At 32.9% G+C, this 17,333-nt stretch overlaps 1 protein-coding gene across 1 annotated transcript in view; it reads left to right on the plus strand.

Annotated features, from left to right (window-relative positions):
- Positions 1 to 17,333, plus strand: part of SEMA3A (semaphorin 3A) — a 200,733-nt gene that overhangs the window by 176,479 nt on the left and 6,921 nt on the right. The window contains exons 13-15 of the mRNA XM_008686188.2: positions 761 to 802; positions 5,222 to 5,379; positions 8,996 to 9,063. Coding sequence (XP_008684410.1) covers positions 761 to 802; positions 5,222 to 5,379; positions 8,996 to 9,063 — 268 coding nt within the window. The remainder of the gene's footprint in view (positions 1 to 760; positions 803 to 5,221; positions 5,380 to 8,995; positions 9,064 to 17,333) is intronic.

The raw sequence follows: 17,333 nt of genomic DNA on the forward strand, positions 1-17,333 counted from the left end.
TACAGTCCTTGACAGCTGGAAACTAGCCTAATACTATCAACTTGTCATTGTTGTTATTAGGAGCTGGCCTGGCACTGACAGGCCAGTGTTCTCCTTTGAGTGTACAAATTCTCACAGAACACCAGTATCAGACAAGGCTACTCTGTGACCATGATGAATCAGGAAAAAAGCAAGACCATTCTATAATCCTGTCTGAAAACAGACAAGACCATAAACATTGTCCAAACTGCCAAGAAATGACCAAATATACCCCTATCCTGCCTATATGAATAATGGCTGCTGCTTTACCAAATATTGCTTTAGCTTCATTCTGCTCTTCCCTCCTCCTAAATAAGATGTATGAAGAGACCTAATCATAGAATTACCTGTGCTTGCTTTGACATCCCATGCAGAGCAAACACCACTTGCTTGAAACCTCCCTCAAATCAGCTAACAGAGGCTCAAAACATATGTGTTCTTTCTAACACTCTTTTGCTGGGCAGTCCCATAGTCTCCCTAACTGCAATGAGCGATAACTCAACTTGATCAACTACAGATCTGTATGTCTTTGACTGGAAGACATTAATACCCTCCTGTTGTCTGTTCCACATATTTAATACTCATGTATGTAGCTTCCTCCATGTATCTTACTTCCCATTTATATTGCTTCTTGTAGGCACTGAAATTAATGCTCTAAAAGCTTATTTTGGTGTTCTGTGTTAATTGATATTAATGACTTTCTAATTGATCAAACAGTTCACATTTTCTTTTTCTTCTTTAGGAGCCAACTATTATTTCAGCAATGGAGCTTTCCACCAAGCAGGTACTATCATTATGTATTACAGTCAATATTCTATATTTTGTTGATTTTGTGTTTCAGTTAGATAAACATATTTATGATTCATCAAATTTTGCAATTTATTAACAGTAGTTCCTGAAAAAAAGAGAAAAGAAAAAACATTCTTACAGTAAACTAGTAGAATGAAAATTAAAGATCCTTTTCATTGCCACATGTTTTTGACCAATCTTACATTCCTATAAATATATTTCTTAGATCATTGTTGGTTGTAAGTTTTCATTTATAGCATTTTTTGGGGTCATTGTAATATTTGGTCAGTAATTATTTTCATCTATCCTTAAAAATACCATTGGTGGATATTTGAGAATATAAATAACTTTATCATTTAGTTTAATTTGCATGAATAAACAACATATATTTTATAAGCTAATAAAATTGTGCACTGGGCTGTATATGTTTGGAGGATCTTGACTCAGAAGTTAATTTTACTTTTTCAGTAGTGTTGTGTACAAGAGAAAACACTTAGCTTGGCTACATATAAAAGGAGAACAGTAGAACAGTCACTGCCAAATGATAAGTTATTAAACTCCATGAATTCAAACGTTAAGGGCAGCATGTTAATAGTCTTTGCATTCACATTGAATGAATGCTTTGGCAAGACACTTAAGAAACACAAATGACTTCTAAGTGTTAAATTATATGTACAAAACAAATATAATTTTAACTTCTAATAAATTATCTTTTCCCCATAAATGTTATATAGCCTTTCTAGTCAGTGTATCAATGGTAACTCAAAAAAAAAAAAAAAAAAAAAGGCTTGGATACTGAATTGAAATTAATTATTAAATAACCTAGCAGAAGAAGCTAGAATGGAGTAGGAATTACTTCACTGACTGTTCCAAACACTTATATATAAAATTGCTAAATATGAAAGTCATTTGGCTAATCTTACTCCTGAATTGTTTACATGTTTTATCTCTGACCATGCATTAGCCCTTGTACAAGACACTAAAATACCGTGCCAATAACAGTCAGTGTATATCCTTTCCACACTTACATATCAAAATAGATTGATAATCTCCAAGATATTTAGAGAAACTCAAGAGTGCAGATATTATTGACCCTGATACTGTTATCTTACACTTCATAAGTATGTGTTCACCTGTTCTTGTAATCTAAAAATTGTCAAATGTTGGCAAGGAAATCCGGGGATTTCCAGAATGGAAGCTAGACTGGGATATTCTTTCCTTTAATGATTTTTAAAATTATTTATTTATTCCTTGCTTGGTTTCATTGCCAATCTTAATTATATTACATATAGTTTTATAAAATATTGCTTTTTGTTTAAATATTTTTAAGTATTTTAAGAATTGCCTATTAAATGCAACACATTTCACCAAAAAAAAAAAAAAAAAAAAAAAAAAAACAACCCACCCAAAATACCAAAAACAGTTCCATCAATTTAAAATACCATGATATAAGAAAAGTATTCCTGTCCTTCATTTTCTATTACTGGAAGTTTGATTTCATCAGATTTGAATTGATTTTACTCATGCTCATGGAAATTTTAAAAGTGAGGCAGTAGTTTCAAGAGGGACAAGCAGTGTTGCAACTAATTTTCTGGATAAATGGACTCATCGCCTGCTTATGACCCGAAACTTGTTAAGGAGGATAGAGAGAAAGCCTGTGGTGATGTTAAATTGGGCAGAAAAAGCACATCAGGTTACTTGCTAGGGACTGGATTATGCTCAGTGGTGCCTGCAACCCTCCCCTATATTTCATTTAGATGGCATAATTAGTTTTGCAGTTTTTTAATAGTACTGCAGAATAATTGTAAAACGAAAACTAGACTTGAGTTGTATTTAATTTGGGGCATTTTATCACACTTTAAGTTTTTGTGGCGGTAATTTTGTTTTTTTCTTCCCATGTTCCCTATTTTTGGTTTTTTCTGCTCATGTTTATTTCTCTGGTTTTCTCCTAAAGAGATATGACAGATTTAGATACTATTATTTAGATAGTAATCCTTCCCAACTCCAATGTCATATTCTTAAAAATTTAAAACTATGAATTTTGCTTATGCTTCTTAAGTTATTGGCCAATTCTAGAGATCTTTTCGTTTGGTATGACCAACTTGATCAGTAGCTTTTTAAATAGTTCTGACCACAATACAGGGTTCCACAAGTCCATATTCACCAATGCCAACCATTCTTGTGGATACGGCTGCCCCATTTTAATGGTTTCTTTAAATGTCACATGTTGAGCACCTGCGTGGCTCACTTGGTTCCGCATCGGACTCCCTGCTCAATGGGGAGTCTGCCTCTCCCTCTGCCCCTCACCCCCCTTGTGCTCTCTGTCTCTCTCTCTCTCTCTGATAAATAAATAAATAAATAAATAAATAAATAAATAAATAAATAAGAATTTTAAAAAGATGCCACATTTATTTCATTTTTTATTGCATTGTGATTGCCTGCCTTCAATACAATCTGAGCTTTTTTTTTTTTTTCATAAGATGATTTTGAAAGAGAGATAGAAAGGATAGGAGGAGGGGAAGTTCCTTCCGTTAAGTTCTTTATTAATATTTTTCAAATCATGGTCAACTGTTACCACGTTCTGGTTCTGTGGATGCTTTAAGAGAAGTACAAATCAACCTAATTTTCTCTAAACAAAAAGCTTAATAATAGTCATCTTTTCCTCCCAAGGACTTCAACTACTGCTTTTTAATTTGCCATGGTTTTTAGGATCTTTTGGTTACTAATAAAAGATGAATATAGTAAAAGGTTGAGCATCCGTAGTATATACTGTATTGTATATACTTATACTAGAATATTGAAATAGTCTTCACTACTGGGATGGAATAAGCAATGTGTATCAGGGAAACAGTTATCAAGGTGATTGTTTTAACAGTGGTTTAGTTTTTATTGTATTATGTTTTCTCCCTTATTTCCCTTTCTTTTATTAAGATATGTTAGTTGGTTAGCTCTAAGCACAGAATTATTTTCTATATAGGCACTTTTTATAACCTCTTTAATTTCATAGATTCTAATAGATACATCAATCTTCATTCAATTTATGTTTGTTTATATATGTAGTTCATCTTCAAAAGTTATTTATAAATGTAATTTTAATTATATCCTTTGCTGTCAGGCAATTTGTAATATTAAAAGAGCACACCATGTTTCAAAGACTAGCTTTTCTATAACTTCTTTTTCATTTATGTAGTGGGAAATTAAAATACACGTTTGAGGTCTTTTCAATGTACTGTTACATGATTCAGTATTTATACAACTTTCATTTAAGGCTTACCATAGTCATTCAGTCCTTTAGTACAAGAAAAGGGAGCTATGATACTAATTACAACAAAATGTGGAGAAATCACAAAACAGTTTTATTTGTATTTTATCTTGTATTTACATGTATTTGCAACATTGCTCAAATGCTACATTGGCTAAACTATGTAAAAGACATTTTTAAAACTGTACTGAAATCCCGGATTAGCTGCTGCCACAAAGCTTTTCCCCCGTAGTCTACCTCATTTGGTAATTGTAAATTCATTGAACATAATGGCATTGTAGTGTGTTTTATCTGAGTGCATACTTTTAAAGATCTAGTTAAACATGCTCATTTTGTGAATAAGGAAGTAAAGTCTTACAAAAGTTAGGGGAATGGCTCAAGATGACACAGAGAATTAATATAGGGCAAGATCTAGAATCCAGGTACCTTGATGGCCAACGTAGCACTTTTCAACAACAGCCAAGCTTTGTGTTCAGGTCTGCACCAGCCAGAATGTACTTGATTCCCCATTTGATGATCTTTCAAATGAAAAGCAATTTAGTGGTTTTGTTTAAAGTAATCTTCCTGGAGGTAGTGCAAGGACAAGACAGTTGATGTTGAGCAAAACTTAAAAATGCAAGCACCAAAACTTTCCCCTATTCCTTCTTATAGGAAGGCAGACTACATCGCTGGCAGTAATATAGGGCACCCATGAGTCAAAAGCAAATGATCCCTGCCTCAAGACCAAGAGAGTACAGTGGCAATGTAGATTTGCTGATTAATCAAAATTACAAACAGCAGAAGTTAAAAAAAAAAAAAGCTTTCTAAGAACAAAAACCTTGAAGGTTTGAAAATTATATTACTCAGTATCTTCTGTCTTTTACTTAATTTGTATCTTTATTAAGATTTAACTGATATGTAACCATTATTGTCTTCCCTTGATTTTATACTTTAAAATACACTCGTTTTAGTCAAATATTTAGATTTTGCTCTTGGTCTTTTTAAATGGTCATATGATCTGCCAGGCTTTTGACAAAACTGCCAATAATGAGATTTTTTTAAACCCACTAGTATAAATTTATTTTTTATGTGTTATGTATAAGAAAACTTTTTTAGAGAAAAGATTTAAAAAAAACAGGACTGTTTTGTCATAATAGTAAACTCTTTCCGCAGCAACAACTATATATCGGTTCCACCACGGGGGTCGCTCAGCTCCCGTTACACCGCTGTGATATTTATGGGAAAGCATGTGCAGAGTGCTGCCTTGCCCGAGACCCTTACTGCGCCTGGGATGGCTCTTCATGCTCGCGCTATTTTCCCACTGCAAAGAGGTAGGAGAAATATTGGAAAGAAATACAAATGTTTGCTATTTATCTTACCTGATTCTGTTTTTAAACGGCTTTCTTCATATAAGTATATCACCTTTTTATGATGAATGAGAGTGGTTTAGAGGGGTTTGGGTTTTTTTTTCTTTCTCTTAAATAGTCAAAACAATCAGAAAAACATGTATAATTATAGTTGGGTACCAAATATAACGGAACAAATGGTTTTAATAAATTACTGAGGGAAATCTAAAACATTACAATAATGTCCTTGAATGTTTACACTCGGAAATTACAAAGTTTTCCAACTTCATTTTACACAGGGGGAGAAATGAGGGCCAAAGCCACAGGGAAAGTCAGAAACAGAATCTAAACTGGGCCTTGTGCCTTTTGACCAAAATGCTCTTCTCTCCAAAAATGCTCTTCTTTTTCTATCCAGCAACATTCTATCCTTGTTTTAAATTTTAATAAGGCAATTTATGTCCTTGGATGAATGAAAAATTTGCAAAGAAAGTAATTTATTTACTTTTAGAGTCTTAGACAGTATACACTCAATTATAAAAAGTTAAGAAAAATTTTTTCTAGTTTTAAAGAAATTACATTTTTTGTATAATGCTGACTAACTAGCATCAAGTTATATTTTTATTTGACCCAAAATATATCTTTATTTGACCCCCCAAATTTAAAGACCACTGTATTACCATAGTATCATCTTGTGTTTATAGTGTTTGAACCTAAAATATAAAACCACATAACAAAATACCTATTTATTAATCTTTATATATGTATTACACTAATATTTTAAGCATATTCTTAATACGTAAAAGCATCTTTTTTGGACGTTCTTAAATAAAAGTTGCTAAGATATGCCTAGAAGTTATCTAAAATAATGTGTGTAGATAAAGCATAGCTATAAGTTGCTGTCTAGGCAATTGAGGGCATTAGGAACAGGCATTTGATTATTTGATACAGCACTGTGTAGGAGTGTTGTTATCCTTCAGGGAACTCTTAGACACATCCTAAAAGTTGTATACAAACTGGGTTTACTTCGCTTTAAAAAATAAAAACTCTTTTTTAATCTGACAAAATATTCACCTCAACATATTCTCCACTGCTCACATATGGCTACCTTTCTCTGTAGATATTTACCAGAAACAAGCAGTGAAAGATGAGAGTAATATACAATGTCTTGCTAATATAAACCCGAAGATTAACAGTTTGCGCATCAACCTACCGAAACATAAAGTAGGAATCAGAGTTATCAAGGTCCACTGCATTTTAGGAGCAATAAAATTTGTTTTATTTTTTTACTATAGTTAATGTTTTACAAGAAGCTGTGATGTGGATTTTTTTTCATTGTTACTAAGCTGTGTTCTACATTTGGATTTTTAAAATGTTTTGAAAAGATTTTAGGGGAAAGGAATAACCCTAATGTCTATTTAAATCTTTTGATTACATGCTTCAGATAACATTGGTTGTAGTGTTAAATCGTGTACAACTTAAATCTTTCATATATAATCAGTCCATATAGATTAAGACAGTTATCTTGTTAATATTAAATGTAAATATAGTAGTAGCTAATTCCATTTAATAAATGAAATTTTCTTAAGCCTTCAACATTCAGAATTGAAATAATGTGTTTGTATTCTTTCATTTACTAACTGATTTTGCTAGAAGTTTAAATCTGAAACAAAAGCTTAGTGTGGAGATAATGTGTTACTGAGTAAGGAAACCATAGATAGTTTAATAAATAGCAATATGCAGTTTTTATAGCAAAAAAATTAAATTATGTAAGGTTGAACTTTTATGGTTCTTAATATCATTTAGATCTAGGTGCTTTTAATATAAAATTTGTGTTTGAATTAAAAATGAGTATCATTTCCTTTCCATGTGAAAGTATAGGATACTACCTAATTTAGCAGTAATTCATTCAAATTTTAAGCTTTTTTAAAAGAAGGAAGATAAAAATAAGATGATAACTATATCTATAATAAGTTAAAAGGCTATATATTACATATTTGAAATATGTTTATTATACCTACAATTCCAGATTGAAGGAATTATTAACACATTTTTGTTGTGCCTTGAAGATTTTACTTAATCCAATTTCATGTGTCTTTGAAAGGGATGTTTAGAGGCAGGCCTCACAATTTATATATTCTTTGTGATGGCTTTTTTCAAAAGCTTAAATGGCAGTAAAAAATGCCTTCCCAAATGCTTTGTGGTTCGTGTTTCACAAGTTCCCTTGTTGGCTCAATTTTGAAATGTGCAACATCTGTTTGATAGTCTCACCAATTCTACAAATAGAAATCTATAAATACTTTAGTCTTCTAAATTTATGAATACAGTAACAATTTCCATGTTTGCAAATCTCAGTGGCCTTTGTGAGAACTCTTTTCAGGGATGGTAACTAACTTTTCAGCAACACAATATTCATTAACAATGACGTAGAAAACAGTTGGGCAAGGGTCCCCAGTCTTTTTCATCCTGTTATATGTAGCTGATCTCCATTTTTAGCCTCTTTCTCAAACTCCACATCCTGCTTGCACCAAGATGGCTAGAGACAACCTCCTTCTTCCCAGTCAACCACTTACAAAGTGTAGAAAGAAGACACCCAGAATGTACTGCAACTAACGTGATCTGAGCAGCAGTATGTAGGAGAAATTTATTTAGATTTTTATAGCAAATCTGGCTTTTCTCTTAGAGGTGAGTCCTTCTTCTCTTTCACCTTCCTCTGACAAGAGGCAGACTTGCTCCACAATATTTGTTACCACACTTCTCCTTTGATTTCACAGGTAAATCAGTCTGCAGTCATAGCCATAGGATCATGAAAGAAATGTTTTGTTAAAGAAGGTTGATATAGCAACCAAAAAGGAAAGTTCAAAAGTAACTTAAAAATAGATTTCATAGGGACATCTGGGTGGCTCAGTCGGTTAAGTATCTGCCTTCAGCTCAGGTCATGATTCCAGGGTGCTGTGATCGAGTCCACATCAGGCTCCTTGCTCAGTGGGGAGTCATCTTCTCCCTCTCCCTCTGCCCCTCTCCGCTGCTCATGCTCGCTCTCTCTCTGACACAGAAATAAAATCTTAAAAAAAGATAGATTTCATAGAATCAATACTTTTAAATTTAACAAAAGTCTATTTAAGGGATTATGTATAAGTAGTAAGAGAAAGAAAACAATCCTGTGAATTTTAATTTTGAAGCTCACTTTCTCATTAGTGATCAGAAGAAAGAAGTTTAATTCGGGTTATTGAAGAAATGGATTGCTATTCTATATTTTGTGCTTTTTCCTTAGAATTTAAGATGTTAGGAATTTTAGAGTTTCTAGATGTTAGATTCTTACCGATTGGCATCCAGTTGCACATAAACCACGAATCTTCTGTTATAACTTTGAAAGACTTGACTGCATTGTTAGTGTATTTGTAAACTGTTTCTCATGTTGATCATCTGGAGACTGCTTACAAGGGTAATGAGCTGCTTTAAAAAAATTCCTTACTCAGATATAGACGCATCTCTTCCTATAAGTCCTGGTGTCTTTGATTTTTTGATTTTTTTTTAATTCTTGTGACAAATTCCCAAGATGGAATAAGGCTGCAATAATACCTTTTAAATGTAATTGTTTTAGACGCACAAGACGACAAGATATAAGAAATGGAGACCCGCTGACTCACTGTTCAGACTTACAACACCATGGTAAGTTAGAACACTTTCATCTTTCAACCTGCTAATACCAGGATAAATCATAAGCAGTAGTGTGTACCCACACATTTGCAAGCAGGGCACACACCGGTACCAAAACAGTTAAGGAAATGCAACCGAAGAGGAAGGAAATGTAGAAGAAGAAAATTCTAAAGAATACTAAGCGGTGAATTCTATTTTATTATTGCAGATATGATAAATTCAAGTTTTAGATCCTTACAAAGATCTAAAATTTCAACTTTCTCATTTTACCAAAAAGAAGCCAGGTTTAAGTACATGTTTTCGTATATAGTAGCAACTTGAGAGCAACAGGCAACAGAGAATTCATTTAACTATATTAAAGAAGAAAATGTAGCCTTAAAATAAGCCACGCAAATTATTCATCAATATGCTGATGATACAGACCTATTGTATTGTTATTGGGTATCCTAGTCAAGTAGAAGATAATTCTAATATCTTCACATTGATTTACTAGTAGAATATCCCCTTGAACCGGGGATTTGGATTGTTTCATTTTTTGCTTCCTAAAAGATGTCAAGTCCTAATTAATGTCCAATATTTAATGCTGTGATACCACCAAACTTCCTTTAAAATGCAGTAAAATTGTAGAACATCTCACTCCCCCCCCAACCCTTTACAAAAACAATAATGAGGCTGTGCCTCCCTCTGCTGGGAAAACTTACCAATGACATCACTGCTAAGGAACAATTCATAGTTAAAAATAGCTGAAATGAAAAATGTAAATATTTTTCATGTAATTGAACATAATTACCCTACTAAGTTTTTTGGTGCCTTTTACATTAATCTTAAAGGAAGGGCTAATATTTTTATCAGTTAACTTGGATTCGATCCACTTATTCTGTATACACAATATTCATATTTCATGAATGTTAAGAAAGAAAACACACTGCATAAATAACAGCCCAACATGCATCCCAAAACCTGGGTACCTTCTGAAGGTCAGATCCCCCCGTTGTGTATCCTATGCATGCTGGTATCTGATTCATGAATACTCACAGGGTTGTCTGGGGGATGCCCATAACAAGAGATAGGTAACCACAAGTTGAGCCTATATTTGGGTCCATTTTGCTTGCAAAATTTCTTGCTAAGGACTTTACTGCCTGTTACTGCCTGTTACTCTTCTTATTATAAAGAAAAAGGATACTAAACTGGAGCAAATGTTGTGTTGTTTTGTCTATATAGGGCACATTATTGACATATCCTCCTTAAATTTTTCAAATGGTATATTTCAGTTGGACAAACATTAACTAGTCTTGCATTAATCTATTTCATGTAAACATATTAAATTATGATCAGCACCATTTAAGCAATGCAGTATTATGAAATTTAATTTATCACATTAAAAAATCTTTTTGCTTAGATATGGAGAAGCTAATGATAACTACAAGTAAAAGAAACAAGACAGTGTTAACTAGAGCTCATTTCTGACCAGACTTCAATCTCCATGTCAATATAGACTTTGGTATTTTGCTCACTTTTATATTTCTAGGGTTATAACAGATGCAATATCTTGAATATTATAGATATTTAATGAACATTTATTGAATGAATATTCTAAATATTTGAAACTATAGCACAGCTTCTCACCTTATTCTTGGTTTTCAGTAGAGATTTGAACTAAATAGCATCTATTATTTATTGTTGAAATGACTTTAGTCATACATTGCTATTGACACCATCAAATAGATCTCTTTTAAGAAACATCATTATCGACCAATTAGTTAACTAATAAAAAATTATTCTACACTACTACACATAGGATACTATGCTATGTTTTAAAGATTGCTGGTGAATTACTGATAGATACATCCATTTGTTGAATATTCGAGTTCCTTCATAGACCTACTTGGTATTTTTTCAAAATGATATATATGTTGGAATTATGGGCATACATATAATACAAAGAAAAGCTGACCAAAGGCATTTTTTTAAAGTAAGACTGTGTATAAATAAATGTTGGCTGTTGAATGAATGGTCTTTGGAAAGTGCTTCAGATTTTAAAGTTCTATTTTGATGAAGTTAGAGTAATGAAAGCTTGTAAAAATTGAGAATATAGAATTGCTTAGCTATAGAAAGTAAAGTGAACATGAATCATTTTTTCTCTTGATACTTCAGTCAAAAGGCTACAGGCAAGAAAAGGAATTGCTGTGGTTCAGTGTTACTGTGTGTGTGTGTGTGTGTGTGTGGTGTGTGTGTGTGTGTGTGTGTGTGTGTGTAAACAATGCTACGTAGATGCATGTGATATATGGGAGGAAATGGTAAAATCGTCCAAGAAGTTCTGCAGACACTCCCTTTTTGAAACCCTTTTTATTCTTTGTCTGCTTGTATTACTAATTAACCAAACATAAAAACCATGTACTATAGATTACAGTAAATTTCAAATGTATGGAAACTAAGTCACACATTCCCATAGGGCCAAGCCGAGTCTTACTGTGAGGAAACAGTGAATTATCTTAGAATAGGTGGCGTCTATTTTTGAAAGTAAAATAGGCAACAACCCAGAGCCCGGCCCTGTTAAATCATGTATGTTGTCTTGCTAGTGTCACATCTCACATTGAATAAAATATATGTGCTCATATGGAAACATACAAAGATATGAGATGTTTTCCCAGAAAGCTGCTAAGCAACTTGAAGCCAAATTATACACTTCAGGACAATCAGTTCCAGCTGTAATGGTAAACATATTCTGTAACACTCTATATTTTACATATCCTGAGGTTTTAATAGAGAGACTATATAAAATAACTCAGCATTAAGGTGGAAGAAATTTCACTCTCGATGAAACCTTTAACACTCACTCAGCTCTTTGCTCCCTCTTGTGTAAAGGCAGGTCTAATGGTGAGCTGGCCTAGGTGTCACGTTGAAAACTCCAGCTCCACCTCCCCTTAATCTGGCACACTCTCTTCCATCACTGGTGGCTATTCACCTAGGGAAATTATAGTATAAAACCCTAAATGTGTATGTGCTGGCAGATCTTCTTGTCTTCTCGCTCACACCTCATACAGAATGCTAAAGAGAAACTTCAGGTTGTTTCCATTATGTTCCCTTCCCTAAAATAACTTGTGCACAAAATTGGAGCTTGTCTGACTTTGCCTCCAAGAGCATGAGTGGCTGAGTCAATTTACCTATTCCCCCCGTCTTTACTAAACAAGAATGGGTTGTATTATGATCTACATGCCCAGAAAGGAACAAACCATAAATAACAACATTTTAAAAGATGAACATCATCTTAGATTTTTGAATCTTTGAATTATTTTATGTCCTAACTTTAGTTCAGTACCATCGTTGAATTTTGCTTCATGATAATTCTCTTGGCTGTTCTACATACATGCATTTTCCTTCTAGCATCCCACAGTAAAATATCCACAGAATTCAATCTTCTTAATTATCTCTGCAACTGGCTCATCTCAATTTATGTCTCGGTTGGCATCAGCATTATTCCAGAATTTCATAAAATATCTTTGGCTGTGTCATCTTTGTGGTCTGCAGAGCTGTAAATTTAGTATTCTGTAGCAATGCTAATCTCGTCTGTGTTTTAGCTTATTTTATACACATAGAAATTCCAACTGAATCTGAGCATTTAGCCCCAAGAGAAGCCTCAGTTTGATAGATGAGCATGATGTCAGCCCTAAAAAACCCCTAACTTTAATAAATTAACAAATTGTATCAAGTCTAATACGTCACTGAATATAAGATGCACCATTTTTTAAGGACTGCTAAGAAAGAAAAACTGCCCAAGATGGATAATCTAATAGTGATGCCAGCATCAAGCCAGCTTACAGTGTTTCAGTATTAGTGGAAAGAAGAAATAAACTTCCACGAAGAAGACAGCAAGTACATTTGCCTGTTTCACCTATAATCATGGGTGGTAGAAAAGGTGGGAAACCACTTCTTGAATCACAGGGTGATACTCACAAATGTTTGCTTTCTGAATTCACACTAACAGTGTGGACAAATACCTCAGACAAGACTTGAATTTAAAGAGGTGTCAGGTTAGGAGAGTCACATGTGTCTGGCAAAAGTAAAAACAAACTCTTTCCAGAAGAAAGCAACTTGAACTCAGGTCAAGAACAACTGTAAGATACATTCTATTATCAGAGATGTTAAAATATACAAAGTGTACATTCTAGAATGAAATTATTACAGTGTTATCCTCTGTAATTAGGCAAATCCAGTTATTCGTAGTATAGGTGTATGAGACGTACACACACACACCTGAATAAGAAGAGGTTTGAAATATTCTGTACTATCATTGTTCCTTATTCAAGTTTTTAAGTATGTCATAAGAGATCACCCAACTATTTATACACCCACAATTTAATGTGTAAATGTAAAGTTTTTAAGGCATGCAGTATTTTTTAAATTCCAAAAATAAGGGAAACATATTAAAATACAAGATGGTATTTTCATTATTGTTTATGGAAGGTTTCTGCTTCAGTAAATGGGTGTTTTCCATCATCTATCATATCTCTTGGGAAGAAGTAAATTAAAGTCCATGTTTCCTGATGTTTAAATGTAAAAATTCCTATGGTAATTTTACTCTGCCTTATAGATTATGTGTGTTTTCTTGGTAAAACATGTGCTATAAAGTCATGAAAATTAAACATATGAGATATTCAATATAGAATAAATAAATATGATAGTAGATATCTTCATATTGCTTGTGATTTTTATAGAATTAAATTTCAGTCTGCCTTATACCAAGAAACACTGCAGCCTCCCCACACAAAGGTATCAAGCATAAAAGTAAATGCAGAGCTTCAGATGGCTTCATCGTTAACTTCATAACATATCAATTTTGTTTCCATATTTTAAATTAATAAATTTCTAAAAATTAAGATACTAGTGACCTCTAATATAATAATTACTGATGAATAGTAAGATTAAAATACTCTGGTCATATCTATCTGCTTGTTTATCCATCTATCTATATGCCAACAAGAGCATTTTAAACTAACATCCATAGGAATCTGTGAATTCAAGAAAGATAGGAAACTACTTGAATTGTAAAATTTTGAATGCTACATTCTGTTTGGTAATTATTTCCCAGCACCAGAGACAGATCTTAATTTAGGAAATAAAACAAAGTAGTTTAAAATCTGATATTTTAGCAAGTTGATAAATTGTAAGTTTAAATTTTCTCTAAGGTTTCATAATTGAGTCTTTTTTTGTACTTGACAGATGCATTAAGCACATGGACTTTAATACATACATATGCATGCACGCAAACTCACATTCAGCTGGTTAGTAACTAGTTGGTACAAGCATCATACAAAACATTGGAGAAATATTGTACTAAGCATTATATCAATAAACAAACAGGACCCCTGTTATATAGCTTAGTATATACTGTAGAATTTGTTTTCAACGTACTATAATGTATGAGATTGTTAAATCAATTGTTAGCCATCTTAATACTCTGATCCAAAAATATACATGAACATTAGGGATGAATGAAATTTTTGTCTTCAATTTTATTTATTTTTAGGTATTTTATGTCTTCCTAAGACTTACTGATTCATTCGTAAAATGCCTTTTTAGCTACTGCTACTTAAAGGGGAATTATTCCTTCATTTGAAGTCAAATTAGATTCTTTTCTATTGATAAATTACCATCTATATTTCTAGAGAAAAACATCTAGAATCTGGTAAGGAAAATCTAAGCAATGATGTTTATGCTTAAGAAATGTATTTGTGGGGCGCCTGGGTGGCACAGCGGTTAAGCGTCTGCCTTCGGCTCAGGGCGTGATCCCGGCGTCATGGAATCGAGCCCCACATCAGGCTCCTCTGCTATGAGCCTGCTTCTTCCTCTCCCACTCCCCCTGCTTGTGTTCCCTCTCTCGCTGGCTGTCTCTATCTCTGTCAAATAAATAAATAAAATCTTAAAAAAAAAAAAAAGAGAAATGCATTTGTGCAGTCTTCTATGTCACCGAGAGCTTGTGGACAACATTTCCTTTCTTCCTTAGTTTGGCCTTTAGGTTATTGAGAAAAAAATTTACAATGTAAAATATTAAAATTACAATTTTAAAATTACAATTACAAATAAAATTATTAAATGTGATGAAAACAACTGGAATTAGATTTCTCTTTATATATTCAGCAACTAACACTATTTGTTAAATATTTAAAATAATTTGCAACCATTTCACCCTACCCTAATTTAACTTTTACTATTATATTCATTATTTATGAAATTCAGCTTTAAAATAACTTTCAGGGGGAGAACATCAAAAATGATAACAGAAATTAAATAGTTGAATAAATATGTGGTTTACTACCCTACCCATCATCTCTATCTTTTCTCTGTGATATCACATTCTTACATTATTAACATTTCAATCCGGGGAGACATTTATGGGGTTAAAATGGAGAGTGAAGTAAATGGAAAGCTGAAATGTGATGCCTTCTGTTTCTGCTGTATTGGAAGAGAATCAAATACTAAATAAGGCCTTTAGCAACATGATATTTCTGGCCAAATGATGGATATCATGACTTTTTGTTGTTACAAAAGGAAGCAATTTATTTAACTTCTTTCTTTCCTCCCATTCTTTCCGGTTTATTAGCCTCATTTCATTTCCATAAATTATCCCATAAAGGAGGAAATGATTAATTGAAGATTGCTTCCTTAAAAACATTATTTCTTGTCATTAACAACTGCGACATATTGTAACATTGTGTTATTCAAATATACTGTGGTGCTTTTAAAATAATTTTAATGTTTGTTGCTCTCAATTATTTTGCTCTAACTATTCAGTTCAACTCATGAGAATTCATTATGCCAATTTAACAACTAACTCTACCCTTCTTGTCTACTGGTAATTTTCATGACAAAAGTTTATATCCAAAACAGTTGCTTTCTGAGTGTGAAATGTATTTTAAAATAGATTAAAATGAGATTGCTTTCTTTCTGGAAATCTACAGAATTACTCATTGGCATGGACATCCTTCAGACTTATAGGTGTCCCTGGAGATGTAAGAATATATTCATATGATTTCGCTAATCTCTTTTTCTTTTTATTATCCCAATTTGGAATTTTTTTATTTTGGCGTATTACTTAATTAGTTGTCTTCTCCCACCATATCTCAAATCAACTCTTGTAACATTATAACAAACAAATTTAGAAGATTTGAAATGTTTACATTTGCCAGTGTGGTTTAATAGCATATTCTGTCATAATCAAGGTTATAAGCCCTATGCCCTTTTTAACTGATTAAACTTTTAACCATTTCTTTTATGTAATTATGATAACTCCATGTCTGAGGATATCAAAGTTACATGAGATTCCAGCTTTTAAATGCTGAGTAAATACCTGGATTTTCCATCCAGCAAACATTAGCTAAGGATTTATGATTGCCTAGTACCAGGATTGTAAACCGTATGGTACGGAGGAAGACAACCAGATTAATAAATAATCATAACAAATAAGACTACACGTGTTCTAAAACTGTATGTAAAAAGATTTTTAGGAAGCATAGAAGAGGAAATACTTTTTTTGATGGTGGTCAGGGAGTAGGATTGATGTTGGGAAGCAGTTCATAATTTTGTCTTACTATGGATCCTCAATAAAGGATTTTAAGTTTTGACTAACAATTGAAACTATCACAAGAACAGCAGTAACAAAATAGCACCTCACTTATTTAGACTGTTTCTGAGTCTGGGCACTTTACTATTATTTTTTATGTAGATACATTTTAACAAGAAAAAAGATACTTGGGTTATAAAAATTTTATGTTGTCCAAAATTGCTAGATAACCTAATAATATATTTCAGATAATATGTAATTGTTTGATTAAAAACAAGGAGAAGATAAAGATACCAATAATATCACACAGACGAAGCAGGTATACTGACAGAACAAAACGAGGCATGCAGGGAGAACATATTCACCATGAAGTTATAAGGATAGAACGTAAATGTGTCTAATAAGTTTTTTCAGCCAGTGGTGAAGGGAAAAACTGATCAACAGATGAACTACAAAGTTAATTCTTTAAAAAAAAAAAAAAGTTTTTCAGGGTGCCTGGCCAGCTCAGTCAGTACAGCATCTGACTCTTGATCTCAGGGTTGTGAGTTCAAGCCCCACATTGGGTGTGGAGCCTATGTGGGGAAAAAAAATATATCAGTTTTTCAAGAGAATCTCAATAATTCCTAAAACTAACACCAGAAAATACAGTCTCCCAACGTGAACATCAAGAAAATAGTGCAAGGCAGTGGGCACCATACTGGACAACAGTGAGCACATCCAT

This window comes from Ursus maritimus, unplaced genomic scaffold, assembly GCF_017311325.1.
Source record: "Ursus maritimus isolate PB19 unplaced genomic scaffold, ASM1731132v1 scaffold_3, whole genome shotgun sequence".
NCBI classification, from domain to species: domain Eukaryota; kingdom Metazoa; phylum Chordata; class Mammalia; order Carnivora; family Ursidae; genus Ursus; species Ursus maritimus.